Source organism: Neopelma chrysocephalum, unplaced genomic scaffold (genome assembly GCF_003984885.1).
Source record: "Neopelma chrysocephalum unplaced genomic scaffold, ASM398488v2 Primary Assembly neopelma1_100, whole genome shotgun sequence".
NCBI lineage: Eukaryota > Metazoa > Chordata > Aves > Passeriformes > Pipridae > Neopelma > Neopelma chrysocephalum.
This window is the reverse complement of record NW_020897763.1, coordinates 2,146,217-2,161,358: the sequence shown is the minus strand read 5'-3', so window position 1 is coordinate 2,161,358 and position 15,142 is coordinate 2,146,217. Positions and strand designations below refer to the sequence as shown.

General features: G+C 44.2%; 1 protein-coding gene across 1 annotated transcript in view; it reads left to right on the top strand.

Annotated features, from left to right (window-relative positions):
• The window catches only part of SRGAP2 (SLIT-ROBO Rho GTPase activating protein 2), a 91,834-nt gene extending 76,692 nt beyond the window's left edge, over window positions 1–15,142 (top strand). Inside the window, exons 16-19 of the mRNA XM_027695038.1 lie at window positions 2,169–2,349; window positions 2,984–3,130; window positions 5,240–5,567; window positions 9,036–15,142. Coding sequence (XP_027550839.1) covers window positions 2,169–2,349; window positions 2,984–3,130; window positions 5,240–5,567; window positions 9,036–9,419 — 1,040 coding nt within the window. The 3' untranslated portion in view covers window positions 9,420–15,142. The remainder of the gene's footprint in view (window positions 1–2,168; window positions 2,350–2,983; window positions 3,131–5,239; window positions 5,568–9,035) is intronic.

Genomic DNA, 15,142 nt, shown 5'->3' with positions numbered 1-15,142 from the left:
CACCCTCACTGAAGGAAGGAATTTTGGGATGGGGGAAGAGGTGTTTTGAAGAGCATCCAAGCTGTTCTGCAGCCTCCCTGTACAAGTGAGAGGACACTCTGGTTTGAGACAGGTATAAGAGGTCAGAAATGCTGAAAAACAAGCAGATTATATGTTTGTTAAATTACATATATGAGTGGAAACATTTGAATCTGCTGCTTTCCTGCCCAGGCTCTCAGACTGGCAGAGGGAATTGTTTGGCTTAGCCTTATTGCTCTTTTATTCACACAGCTTTCTTGTCTGAAAGTGTAGTAGGAAAAAGCTACTGGAAATTAAAGTCTAAAATCAGTTCTCTGGAGAAGAGCCAGAGTCCTAAAAAGCAAATTGGAAACATAAGAAACCTGAGTGCTGCTCTCATCTGGAACAATAAACACTTCCTAATGAAACAGATGGAATGTACCAAACCACACTCCCATCCCTTTCCTAAATGCAGGGGGACACCAGAAAGCAGCATAATTGGGGTTTTTAGTGTTAGGAGGAAACTGGCTCCAGAGGCAAAACAAGCAAGAGGAAAGAAGGAGCCAAACATGGGTCACCACGTGCTTTGGGCAGCTGAGAGCTGCCAACGTGGGCCAGGCTTTTCCCACCCTTCCAAATCCCTGCCTGGTTGCTGAGGGCTGATAATGGGATTTTTTGTGAGGCTGACCCACAGGCTTACCTGAAATGTGTGGTTGAGAGAATTCTGAGCTGTTGGGTTTAGTAGTGGAGGAATTATTGTTGGGGGGTGGATCTGACTGATCCTGTTGCCATTTGCCCTCAGCCCTTGGTCACTTTGTGCTGGGTAACTCAGATGCTGGTGGGGCTTTTTGGGGTGAGATGCTTCTGCTCTGCTCCCTCAGCTTTGTTCCTGAGCTTCAGCCACATATTCACCATTTATTTGATCAAGCCTTGCCTGCCTGTGAGCGGCCACGGAGACCTAATTCTTGGGCATCTGCTTTCCCAAGGAATAACTGTGAAAGCTGTGGCTCATGTTTGGCCTTCCAGTGTTATTTGTCTGGCTCTTGCACTGTAGAAGCCTCCTGTGATGCAGGGGAGATCTCTGTATGGAATAGCAGATCTTTCCTTGTCCAGGAAGGGGAAGCACAAATCTCTTTCTCCAGGAAAGAACTCAAATTTCCATGGACTGCTTGGCTGTGTTAAAGCTCCTTTAAAGTAATGAAGCAAGTCCACTGAGGCTGTGTGGTTGAGCTCATACCCATTCCCCTGATTCCTGCCTAGAATTGGGAGCTGACTTAATATATATTTAGACTCAACCAGTGTCAGATTTTTTCGAAGTCTTAAAAATAATCCGCATGAATTTCATTTGATCTTCCTGAGTGTCTAAATGCCCTTATTGTCCCTCTGTATAATATCAGAGCCCTGCAGGGACCTGGATTAGGGGCTGGTTGCAGCCAGGGCATGGCTGGAGCTCTTGTGTGAGCTTTGCAGGCAGGTTTGGAGCACGTTGTGCAGCTCCAGGCGTGATCCCTGGAGCATCCCAGCTGGATGGGGCCGGGAAGCAGCTCAGCCTCCCCATCACTGCACAAAGCACAACAGTGGAGGCCCTGGATGTTTTCCTGAGCTTCCATGACAGTTGGATGAATAGCATGGCCTCCCACGGTGCCAGAATCCGGCCTCCTGGGTCAGGTGAACCTCGCAGGCAGCAGAGATTTCCCTCTGAATAGACGCTTTATTTCTGAAGCAGCTTGGAATGAGAGGATGTTTCCCTCCCCAAATGCTAATAACAACTCCTGCCTGCCTGGGAGGTTCAGTTTAGCTGCCTTGAAGGAAGGGTACCATAGGCAGATTGTTGTCTGGAACACACCTGGTTGCTACCCAGCTTTGAAATGCTTTTTGGTTCAAGGAGACACTAATTTTGCCGTTGCCACTTCCATCCTTGTAGGCTTGAATCGCTGTGAGTGGGTTTATGACTTGGAAAACATGGATGCAGAGATTAGGCAAATGCTAAAAGTGCAAAGTCCACAAGTTACAGGGGAGTTCCCCTCTGAATTTTGCTGCTTCAAAACACTGCAGCCTTAAGCAGCAACACTTCATCCTCTTCATGCTCTCGCCTACGGGTTTAAACAGCTGAACACTTAATAAGCCCAAATGTTTAGTGAACTGTTGTTTATTCCCTTCTGTCTCCTTAGAGTGTGAGCCCATAGAAGCAATAGCAAAGTTTGACTACCTTGGCAGGACAGCACGAGAGCTGTCCTTCAAAAAAGGAGCCTCCCTCCTGCTCTACCAGCGGGCCTCGGACGACTGGTGGGAGGGGCGGCACAACGGGATCGACGGCCTCATCCCCCACCAGTACATCGTCGTCCAGGACACGTATGTGACACCCTGGCCTTGCCCAAAACTCGGGTGTGGAGGGGACTGTTTGTGCCAAGGTGTTGGCACCAGGTGGGGGCAGTTCCTCCTTCGGCCTCCCCTGCGGGAAGGGGAACGAGCAGAGCTCGGGGAGGTGTCGGTGCCCGCAGGTGTGGAGGTGTGGTGTCAGAATGGTTCTGGTGCCTGTGAAAGATGCAGGTTGCTCACAGGAGTCAGGCTCTCAGGCTGGAGGGGGATTTTTCAAGGGGGAATGGCCTTAAGCTGCAGGAGGGCAGGTTTGGGTTGGATATCAAGAGAAAATGTGAGGATGGGGAGGCCCTGGCACAGGTTGCCCAGAGAAGCTGTGGCTGCCCCATCCCTGGAAGTGTCCAAGGCCAGGTTGGACAGGGCTTGGAGCAACCTGGGCTGGTGGAAGGTGTCCCTGCTCATGGCAGGGGGGGTGGAACTGGATAATCTTGAAGATCCCTTCCAGAAAACCATTCTATGATTTGAAAGATACCTAATGATTCTTAAGAGAAGGACACCAGCACTGTGCTGCTGTCCCGTGTGTGTGTTTTCATGCACAGTGCTGCATTTGAAATTCGGTGCTGTTGGTCCTGTTTTGGTTGTGATGTGCTTCCCTCCTCCTTCCTAGTGAGGATGGAGTCTCAGAAAGGTCCAGCCCGAAGTCTGAAATAGAAATAAACTCTGAGCCACCGGAAGAAAAAGTGACAGCCAGAGCTGGTGCCAGCTGCCCGAGCGGGGGGCACGTCGCAGATATTTACCTTGCAAACATCAACAAGTAAGAACAACAGCCTTGCATTGTTTTCCTGAACTGTAAAGAGCTTGGTGATGAGCCCAGTGAAATACTTCCTTCCCTGACAAAGGTTCATTAACCAGCACTGCCACCATTCTTCTCTGCTTCCCCCTCTTCTAACCCACTCACATTTTGCTGCCCGATCTCTGTCACCAGTGTGGCCAACGCTCATTTAAAACCCCACTGGCTGCTCTTCCCTATCCCCAAGGTGCCATCTGTTCCTGTTTTCCCAAATATGCCCTATTTTACGAGCTAAGCAGAGGAAGGGAGGGGAATGGTGGAATGAGATCTTGTACCGTGTGTCCCCATTCGTTGTTACGTTCTGTGCTCTGTCCTGTCTTGTCCACATTTAACATGTTTTGTTTGATGGGGTAAGGGGGACAGTTCCTTCAGAAACTGGTGTCCCATTTTGTGATAAATGCCATTCCTGAAGTCCCACCATCTGGCATTGCCTGTAACACTCTCTAGTTTCTCCAGCACTTCTCACCTCAGGTTACTAACCATATGCTTGCAGTGGAACAGCACAACCCCCTGTTGCTCTAACCTTACCTTCTCTACCAGAAATTGTTGCCTTAGCCAACACTCAACATAGTAAAAAAGCTGAAAAAAATCAAGCCAGTAACAGACTAAATTTCATGATCTGTTATTTCATTTTTCTGGAGTGAACTTATCTTTCTGATTATTTCCTTAGCATTAAAACCCCCACATCTCTATTGTGCAGTGAAGGTATTATGTGATAATTACAGTTTGATGGGAGGGGATAGTCTTAACCTTTAGTTAATTTAACAGAATGTAGTCTATAAAAGCATTAGCAGAAATGCATCCTTTTAAAAGGTTTGGACCTGCTTATGGCCTAGAGGGCCTGGTCCTTAGTTATGGGATTCAGCAGAGCTCCACTGATATCTTTGAAGCCATGTTAATCTGCATCAGCTTGGGATCTGGGCTTTCTTTTATGATATTTGTTGTCTGAGCCACTGAAGTAGCCATTCTGCCAGTTATGGAGAGATTTGTGTAATAACAGACCTATGTTGGAGCTTCACCATCTGCTGGCTTTGGTAGTGTTGTGTGTAGTGTTTTTAAGAAGCCTGGGTAATGTCCACTCCAGTTTTTTTTTTCCCTTTACTAGGGACCCTGATATTTAGCAACAGTAGCATAAGACTCATTTTGTTGTTTTTTCTTTAGGAATGAATCTTCTGACCTATGTGTGAACAGACTTGAGCAAAATTAAATCAGATGGTTTCGCAATGACAGTTGTGCCACCCACTGAATTATTATTTGGATGCCAAAATCCTACTGGAGTTAACACTTTCTTGCAGTTATTCATGGGGCTGGTGCTATATATAAATGGATCCTTCCCTGTATAATGGATGCCAAGCTTCAGACCTATGGCATAAAGTATTCTGCTGCATTGGCCTTCCTATGATTTGAGAGGAATCGTGCTGTCAGACCGCAAGGTGCTGGGGTAGAAACTAAATTCTTTGGAGCAGTTCATCCATTTGACATCATCTTTTGGTTTATCTGTAGCCCTGCATAGAAAAGTGCCTTGTGGTCCTGCCAGAGCCATGACAAAGAACCACCTCTTACCACCAGCAAATATTGGAAATGATCATTAACCCCAAACTGGGGTTCTTTGCTTGCTGATCTCTGAAAATAATAACTTGATGCCTTGGGCCAGGAGCTTAGTAGACTTATACTGTGTCCTCCAGTCAAAAATTGTAGCTCTGCTCTTCGAATGTAATAAAAACACATCATCAAAACCTGTTGAAGGCACAGAGGGTTTTTTTTGTCTTCAAATACAGATTCTTTTCCTCTTGACCAAGTTAATCACGTTCCATCCAAGTTTTCTGGTTTTGCTCTGAACGTGCACAGCTGCCAGAACTCAGCCTCGTTGTTAGAAGTGTTGAACTGGAACGATTGATAATTTCACTGTATCGCAACCACTCCTAAAATCCTGGGCGTGTTTGTAATCTGGGTTATCTTTTTATGTCTCTTCCCATTGTCCTCTGTGTTGTTTTTGGGGGGATATCTTCAAAAAAATGACAGCTGGTTGTTTGTGCCTGCTTGTATTGACTTGTTTTGCTTTTGTGACTGAAGGCAAAGAAAGAAACCAGAGTCAGGCAGCATCAGAAGAGCCTTCCGTCAAAGTGACAGCCATGGACTAGGTAGTTCACTGGCAGAACCAGCCTCCCCCGGAGCCATAGCCGGTTCCAGACCCTCATCTCAGCCCATTATGAGCCAAAGTCTTCCCAAGGAGGTTCCAGATAAATGCTCCATCAGTGGCCACGGCAGCCTCAATTCCATCAGCCGACACTCGTCGCTGAAGAACAGGATCGACAGCCCCCAGATCCGGAAAACTGTCACAGCAGGGAGGTCCAAGAGCTTCAACAACCACCGGCCCATGGACCCCGAGGTCATTGCACAGGTAAGGAGGAGGGTTTTGCCCTGAAGGCTTGGCTTGGAAATTTTGAAGGATGTTGTAATGAGGTGTTTTAGTGCAAAGTCTGGATTTAATCTCGTGTCTGTTCCCTTCTGGGGGATGGACCATCTCTGTCATGGTGAGAGACGGCAGGAGCTGGGCCTGGTTGGTCTGGAGAAGAGAAAACTGAGAGGAGATGTCATCAATCCATACAAATATCTCCAAGGGTTATCAGAGGATGGTGCCAGACTCTGTTCAGTGGTGCCCAGTGACAGGACAAGGAGCAACAGCCATAAACTAAAACACAAGTTCCACTTAAACTTGAGGCAGAACTTCTTTCCCTGGAGGTGGCAGAGCCCTGGAACAGCTGCCCAGAGAGGGTGTGGAGTCTCTCTCTCTCTGGAGACATCCCAAACCCCCCTGGATGTGTTCCTGTGTCACCTGCTCCAGGTGACCCTGCCTGGGCAGGGGGTTGGACTGGGTGATCTCCAGAAGTCCCTTCCAACCCCAACTACCTCGTGATTCTCTCAATGCAATATTAACTTACAACACAGCTTGAGTCTGCCCTTTCATCCTTGCTTTGTGCAAAGCACTGAGGCTGCTTTCATGAGGGAATATAAACAGTCACGTCCTTCCTCCATAAAAACTTGGCCCTGATCATTATTCAGAATTTAATTTCAACAATAAAAAGCGTCCGTTTCAGAAAGTGACACAGATTTCAAAGCTGTCAGCAAGGAATTAAACAATCACAACTCCAAAACCCGAGAAAAGCAAAGTATTTAGTGTCAACTTAACATTCTCCTGTCAGTGTGCAGACTTGCCTGTGGTGAGACATTGGAAGCACATGGAGCAGCACAGCCAAAATAAAAGCAGGCTGCTGACTCCTCCAGTGCTCCAGTGGCATCTTTATGTGCTCACAGGCTTCAGAAACCAACTTTGAACATAATCCTGCTGCTTTTCACGAGCTATTTATTCGGGCAAGTGCCTTGAAGTGAAGGGCAGGCTGCAAGAGATGTAAATGTTACGAATTTCCCTCTTCCATGAAGGATCTGCCCTGGTGGATGTGCCTGCACTTGCATGTTGCCCGTACCAACTGTTTGCAGTATGGGATGGATGCATCTATCTAAAGCCAAGGAATGCTCCAGGCTCAGATTACAAAGCCAGCCCTGGGAGACCTGACTGCTCTGCCTGGTTCAGGACTCTGGAGGTTTCTAAGGAGGGGAAAATATGTGGAAATTAAACGTAATTTTTATTGACAAAACAGCAACTCCAAATAATAAATAAATCCAAATTAAAACCTGATGGGTATTCTGATGGAAGGTTGTATTTTGCTGTTATGAGTGTCTTTAGCCCATTTGTTACAGTGGAATTATAATATACAGCTCCTGCTGCCTTCATATTTCCCTGTCCTTCCAAGGCTTTGGTTGATATAAATCAGATTCTTTGTTTTATCAATTAGGATCTCCTCTCCCTGCCAGAACATACACTCCATTGTTTCACTGGAGAAGAGTCTGGGGAGAAAAAGGAACGAGGAAGGGAAAACAAATAAAAAAAGAGGAGGGAGAAAAAATCAAACTGTGTTAAATCAATGTTTCTCTCTGCCCTGTGACATCTTTTCAAACACCATCTAATAACCCTTGTGCATCTTACACATTCCCCCAAACACATAACTGAAATCTGCCTGGCCTCAGGACAGACTGGGAGGTGTCAGATTACTGTCTCTGCTTTATTCCACCATTCCTTGACTGATTTACCTTCCCCACCCCCTGAAAAACCTCTGGAGGAAGCTGAAAAGCTGTGGCCAAAGTGTGAGTCAGAGCAGGGCTGAGCTCTCCTGCTCCCCAGGGAATTCTGTGCAATGGTGGGTTCACCAGTGTAGGTCCTGCTCCAGCTGAGACAAAAACCCCACGTTTTTATCTCAAACCTCTCTTTATATTTATTTGTTAATAACTGTGATATTTTATAAGAGGAAGGAGAAGTGCCAGCTTGAATTTCTGTGCATGTTTCTGGTATCTTCTGCGTTTCCTAAAATGCTAAAATGTTGAGTGCTCTGAAATACCTTTCTGGGAACAGCTCAGGCTGCAGGAAAACCAGTGAGGCTGCAAGAGCACAGGAGGATTTCAACATTCAGTGTGTGACCCATCAGCCAGTGTCAAAACCGTCAACCCTTCAGGAATTTACTCTCCTGAATCTCCTGTGCCAAATAAAGTGCCAGAGTGGGTGTTAATAGTTTGATTCCATTGGGTTTCTATTCATTGCTGCATTTGGGGATTTTATTCATCTTTAAAACCCAAGCAGCATCAGGAGCAGTAAAGGACCAGATCAGCATTGAGACATTGGCAATTATTTTCCTTCCTCTTGGTGGAAAAAAATTAGTGCTTATTGACTGCAGGATGTGATGCTGAACAGTTGGGCACAGGTTTCACTCTGACAGCTCAAGGTCCTTCACCCAGGGTCAATTTGAGTGTTGATGTTCACAGGCTGGAAACAAATATGTCATTCTCAAAGTCTTATATATATATCTATATTTATATGCTTTTAATATATACACATACATATATATATAATATATATTATAAATATATAAGTATTTATATATTTATATCTATTGATATCTCTACATATTATATATTTATATATTTATATACACATACATATCTATATATAATATATATTATGAATATATAAGTATTTATATCTATTGATATATCTATATATTATATATTTATTTAGATATATTTTATATAATTATTATTATACATTCCCTGTAGTATTTCTCATTTATTATATATTTCTTCTATATCGTATATTGTATTTAATATTTATTTTTAAGTAATAGTATATCTAGATTACATATAGATGTCTATATATCTATATTACATATAGATATATAGAGACATTTATATCTATATATTTTATCTGTATTTATATATTTATATCTATGTTTTATATATATTTGTATTCGTATATTTGTATGTATCTATTTATATTTGTATTTATATAGTTATACCTATATTGTATTTATATATTTATATCTATATTTTATATAGATATGTATTTATATATCTATATATTTGTATTTATATATTTCTATCTATAGTTTTATATTTATATAACATATATTTATAGATTTTATATATATTTCTATTTTTATATATTTCTTTATATTTTTATATATTTCTATTTTTATATATTTATATATTTATATTTTTATACTTTTATATATTTATATTTATATATTTATATTTTTATATATTTATATATATTTTTATATTTTTATACTTTTATATATTTATTTGTATTTATATATTTATATTTTATATATTTATATATATATTTATATATTTTTATACTTTTATATATTTATTTATATATATTTATATATTTATATATATTTTTATATTTTTATATTTTTATATATTAGTATTTCTGTGTCTGGGCTCTATTCACCGGGTTTCTCCTCTGTGTTTGCAGGACATTGAAGCCACAATGAACTCTGCTCTGAACGAGCTGCGGGAGCTGGAGAGGCAGAGCAGCGTCAAGCACACGCCGGACGTTGTCCTGGACACCCTGGAGCCCTTGAAAACGTCCCCCGTGGTGGCCCCCACCTCGGAACCCTCCAGCCCTCTGCACACCCAGCTCCTCAAGGACTCTGAGCCGCCCTTCCAGCGCAGTGCCAGCACGGCCGGGGACATTCCGTGCACCTTCCGGCCCGTCAAGTCCATCAAAATGGCCACGCAGGTGAAACCTCCGGCCACCCGCCCAAAACCCGCCGTCTTCCCCAAAACGAACGCCACGAGCCCCGGCGTGGCCTCCTCCGCGTCCCAGCAGCCCCCTGACAAGTCCTGTACTGTGTGATGAACTCGGTGCTGCTCCGTGGAGACGGCTCTTACCGCTTTCGGATGGAGAGACTCTGTTAAAAGACGTTAAAATTCCTATTTAAGTGATTTTTTTTTTTCGGACTGAAGGTTTAGTTGTGAGACTGCCGGGAGCTCTTCCCGGGAGCGAACTGAGTGGTAAGAACCTCGTCCCACGTCCCCACATGGCTGATGTGTTTGGGGCAAAGTGGTTCCTGCCACGCTCGGGGAAACCCGGAGTCGGGTCACTGTGAAGCTGAGCAGGAAAACACACACACAAGAGGGATGAGTTGGATCTTGGTTTCTTGGTTGATGCCTTGTCCAAGTGTTTGGCCACTGAAAGAAACACTCGGTGGCATCCTGTTTTTGGATACTGGTGTAGTGACTTATATATTCTGTGTTTCATTTATCACAGGGAAACAATAGGATAGATTTTAGTCTCTTGCATGTTTTGGTGCCACTGGTTACGTGGAGCTTGGACATGCCTGTTTCTTGTGCATTATTATTATTATTCTGTCGCCCACCGGTGCCACGGTGGTTTAAGGGTCTGTCTCGACTTCCATCACATCCTCTGGTTTTGTTTGTTTGCTCCCCCTTCCTTCCCCCTCCCCGGGGCCAAAGCCCTTGGCCATCCAGCCTCATGCTTTAGTTGACACTTGTCATGAAAAATAGTTTACTCTGGAACACTCTTAGATTTTTGTGGAGTTCTACGTAATGTGTGTCTGTGCAAATATAAACAAACATGCTCCTGAGGTTTAGGAGCATAACAAAGAGCCCAGTTGTTGCTTATGGACAATCGAGCTGGTTTTCCCCCCTTTGCTCTCCCCTATTTAAAAACAGCTTTATTGTTTCAGCGTGGTTTCCAGCCCGTGGGCTCTGATGTGGTGTGTGCTCTCGGGAGACTGAATGTAAAAAACAAGTTCATTTGGAAAACTTAAAGCGTCCTCTGATGGGAACCCACTTCCTAACGCACACAATCCTCGGTCTGATCACACATCAGGATGGATCCTCACCAAAATCCCGGTGACAAGCACTGTAAAAAAAAAAAACTTCAATCAGAAGTTTTCTCAAGCTTCCTCCCTTCTCCCTCTTTCTGGTTGCAAACGCTTCGGTCGGTGGCCGCTGTGACTCGATTTAGGGATCTCTGCTCTTATAGAGCAGGGCAGGAAACGCCGCTGGGGGACAGTGATGTGACAGCACACGTGGCTCCTGGAGTGGCTTCCCCGCGTGTCCCTTGGCGTGGCTCCTCCCTAGGACTCGGACGTGTGAATGGATTCGTTAGTATTTGTATTTATCTGTGGGCAGCAAATGCTCCAGCTGCCCCCAGGCTGCAAGGACTCTTTTGTACTCCTCTGGGAATTCTCCATGACGCTCACATTTATTTAATTTAATAATAATAATAATTAAAAAAACAAAAACAAAAACAAACAAAGGCATGTGCCACTTGCAGCGCTAAAGAAGATTCACAGTCCTGGCTGACCCTGGTTCTCCTTGTTCCTAAACTTTTCTGGGATGTTAAAACAAGCAGCACATCTTATGTGTTCATCAGACGAATTCAGGCAAGGGCAAGATAAGAAAAATCATTTTTCTTGCCTGTTTAGCTGAGTTTCTTTCCAGTTTGTCGGTTCCTCGTGACTGCAATGTCGGTTTAATTGGCACTTAGTAATTAAAAAAGAAGAAACAAAACGTGCTTTTCTGAGAAGGGTTGCTGAAATGGGTTTTTTCTCGTTAATTTAGGATGTTGCTTGGGAAAACGGAGCAGGGTTTTCCTGTGTCCCTGTCCGTCCCCAAACGCACACTCCCCCCTCTCTCTACAGAAGCAATCAATCCATATTAATGATGGCTTTTCAAAACACCGACTTCCTCTGTGCCCTAAATTAAGAAAATTGTGGAACACTGGGAAGATTTCAGTGAGAACACTCTTTGTTATCCATTTCTCCTCAGCTTTCCCTGGGGAAGCCCCGTGGTACGTGTGTGACTGTCACTGGACCTCACGGAAGATCCCAAGGGCGCGACCAGCGACCTTTGCTCTCAGGTTCTGATGGACTTCTACCACCAAGGAATCACTTGTTCTTTTGGGGAAAAATAGAATTAATTAAACTTGTAATTTTTTGCTCAGGCAGAACTTGCTGGCATTTCCTTTTAAGTAGGAATTTTTTTGGTTTTCTTTTTTTTTTGGTCGTAACCGACCAAAGTTAATCTGTGTCAGGAGCAGGATCTCTGTAAATCGACTTCAACTCATTTGTAATGCCTTATTTTCTTTCTATTTTTATGCCTAGCGTTCATGTTTCTAAGAATAAGTGTCCAGCCACGCACAGCACATTGGAGGAGATGCTCTTTTCTATCTTCCAGGTCTGAAGTGTGAAATTAGGAGATTTAAACAACAACAAAAAAAAAAGACTTCAGGTTACTGTAACAGCAACTGTCTGTATCTGAATTACTGTGCTTCTCTAGCATCCACAGCTCTGGGACAATCCTGCTTGGCAGGATAACCTGCATATGGAACAACTCAACTGGAATTCTGGTGTGCACTGTGATTGACACTTACATTTACAGCAAGCAATATGACAGGCTGAAGGTCATCCTTCCTCTCCCTCGTGCTCCGGGTCTGCCCAGCCGGCGGAAAACTCACACGCGCGCACACACACGGGGGGAATTAAACAACAAAGTCACAACCAAGAAAAGGAGGCTTTCGCCTTGCCTGCTTCACTCTGTGAACACACAAGGCCAAGAGAAGGTTTGCCACAAGGGTTTAATGCCCAGTCGCTGCCGGAGAGGTGGGAAGGAGGGACTGGAAGAGTCGGCGCCGCTCCCTGCGGAAGGAGAGACCGGCGTAGGGTGGACGAGGGCGACACAGTGGTTTGCTTGGGGAGGTATCAACGTCGCTTCATATCTTCATGTTCCGAAGAAATATTAGCTCTTCCGTAGGAATTCTCTTCTCATGACTTTTTTATGTAATGTTTGTGTCAAATATAAAAGACAAGAAGTGTTGGATAACTGGAATAAACGTCTGTCTGTTCGATAGTGCTTGGGATGAACAACGGGGCCTTGTTCATCGGGTGTTGGATTGAAATAATCCAAAGCGAAAACTTTTGAAATAAAACACGGTTTTAGGTGATCTGAACAGTTTCTGAAGCTCGAACCTTTTCTGGCTTATTTCCCTAGTTGGGAATGGAGCAGTGTGCTTTAACCAGTGCTAAATTTCTGCCTCTCGAGGGCATCCAAAGGCTTGCAGTTGATAAATTGTAAATTTGTCCTTCGTGTCAAAGCAGTGGGACACGATCAAACTCTCTCACTTTATCTGTACTGGATATTCTATTGCAATGAAAATGAGTAAATAATTAGAGTGCACTGTGACAGCAGAAAAAAAAAAATTGTTGTATATGTCTGTATTTTGATACCTGTTCGAAAGGAGTCTTTGGGTTTCCTGTGCTGAATACCTCATGTGTTGGGTTTTGGGAGTTTTCTTTGTTGATTTTTTTTTTTAAATGATTTTTCTTTTTTTTTTTTTTTAAAGGCAAGATTGTTCTTGCACAAAAGTAGGTTAAGATAACCGAGTTCTCATAAATTTATTTACGGAATCGAAACGCTTCAGTTTGGCAAGAAATTCCATCTGTTGCAGTTCCCCCACCTTGCACTCGGTACAAGGGGCGACCCGGCGCACTTGGAAGAGCTCCAGCAATACTGGGACGAGAGAAGTTCATTGCAGATGGAGTTTGCTGCCTTATTTCTCTTCTTCTGTGTGTCAAAAACCTCAAATTCAGTTGAACCTTGTATAGATTTGGGGGTTTATTGGGCTTTTGAGAGATGTTCTTCTGCAGAAATCGATGTCTCTAGTTGTTAGCACTTCAGATCCTTTCCAGACCTGTGGACCAGGTAGGGTGGAAACGCTCCATTGCTGATGGAATCCACGTTGAGGGAACACTTAAAATGAGATGGTGGTCTCAGTGGGGTGTAGGTTGTTAGTAAAGCAACAATAATGAGGGAAAAATCCCCAAAAATCCCCATTTGAGACAGTTTGACTCGGTAAGAGGTTGAGCTCTGGCCCCTGTCCTACACATCCGTGAGGACAGGTGGGAGTTGAAGGATGTGCCCCTGTCCCTTGGAGTTTGGTGGCCAGGGGAGGGGATACCTGTGCCTGGCAGGATCAAGCCCTGACTGTGCAGGGATGTGCTCCTAAGTATAAATATATTTACTTGCTGACCTGTGAACCTCAAGCAAGGAAAACTGCTTTCAAAAACAAAGAAACACAGGAGCACTGGGGCATTTCCCTCGCTTAGGAGCCTGTCTTGGGCTGAAAATGAGTTTAACAAGATGGGGGTTTATTTATTTTGAGATTTTTAGCTTTCACAAAAATAACAGGCCCTGCTGTGTGTTTATCTGGCCTTGGCTAACGCCCCTCAAATGCAGTTGGAGACATAAAGCTGTTTCTTTAGTGGCCTGGTAGCACAAGAGGCCTTGGTAGAAGAAAAGGATTGTTCTCTCTCTCATGGGGAACGTTGCTCCCAGCGCCAGCTCTGGGAAAACACCGAGCGCTTCATGGACTGAACTTTGGGGTCTGAGCTCTTTCCAGATCAGCTCTCTCTGCGTGTCTCTGTGTCCGTGTGACAACCTGGTACTTGAAAAAAAAAAAAAAAAGAAAATACAAATACTTGACCCTCTGCCTTGTGCCTGTGGGGCCGGGATGGCCCCGGCTGTGTCACGCACAAGCGGTTCCAGGCTCTGCCGCCGCCGCCTGAAGGCAGATGGATTCTTTTCCAGGCTCGGTTCTAGGAACAAACCGTCTATTTTGGTGGCTCTCCAGATGCCAAAACAGCAATTCAAGGCCTGGAAAATGTCAGGTTTGGTTGGTTGGTTTGTTTTGGTTTTTTTTTTTCCTGTTCTATTTTGTGCTTCCTATAACGTAGTTCGGGACAAAAGTGTTGCTTTTCAACGATGGGCCAAAAAGAGGCAAAGGTGGAGAGGGAGGGCAGCTCCCTGCTGTGCTAATACTTGATCTACCAAGCTTCATACAGGGTAAATATTTAGCAGTTTGCAGTGGAAATTGTAGATGGACCCGTCCTTTTCAAGGCACTGTAGTAACCTTACTCCTGAGGTGGACTTCACCAGCCTTTTCTCCAGGCAGAGCCCTGAGATGTGAATAAGCCAAGTTCAAAGGGACTGGACTCGTGAGTGTGCCAAACTGCTGGAGCAATACTTGTGAGCAGCAGGTTCTTCAAAAGACCAGCTCTATGTAGCCAAAGCGGGGGCAATTGCTGAAAACCATCTCTGATTTTAAGGGATCGCAGTGATGTGGTTCTGCTGTAACGTTGGAAAAGTTGGGGTTGCAAAGTCTAGAAATGTGTGTTTTCTGTCTGAACCTCGGTCCTGTGGTGGCTCGTACGGTGCGTTGGGTTTGGGGTTGTCGACAGCAGTTGTTTAATGGTGGGATGGAATGTTCTTGCTAAAAACAGTTTCCATTGTTTCATGTCTTCTACACCAATATATATACGGTGTATATATTAAACTGTGTAAAATTGTACTTTGTATATAGAACTCTGTACAATATGGAGGTACAGCCTTCTTTTTTTTTTTTCCCCCCTCCCCCTTTTGGTACAGTATTGTACAGTATTAGGAGTCGATGTGTTGGAAATGTTCAGTCCATACTGGGGCAACAAAATGTATCCATTGTCATTAGCAATAGTTTTGGAGAAATAAATGTTTTGGGTATGGTGGAAACACTGA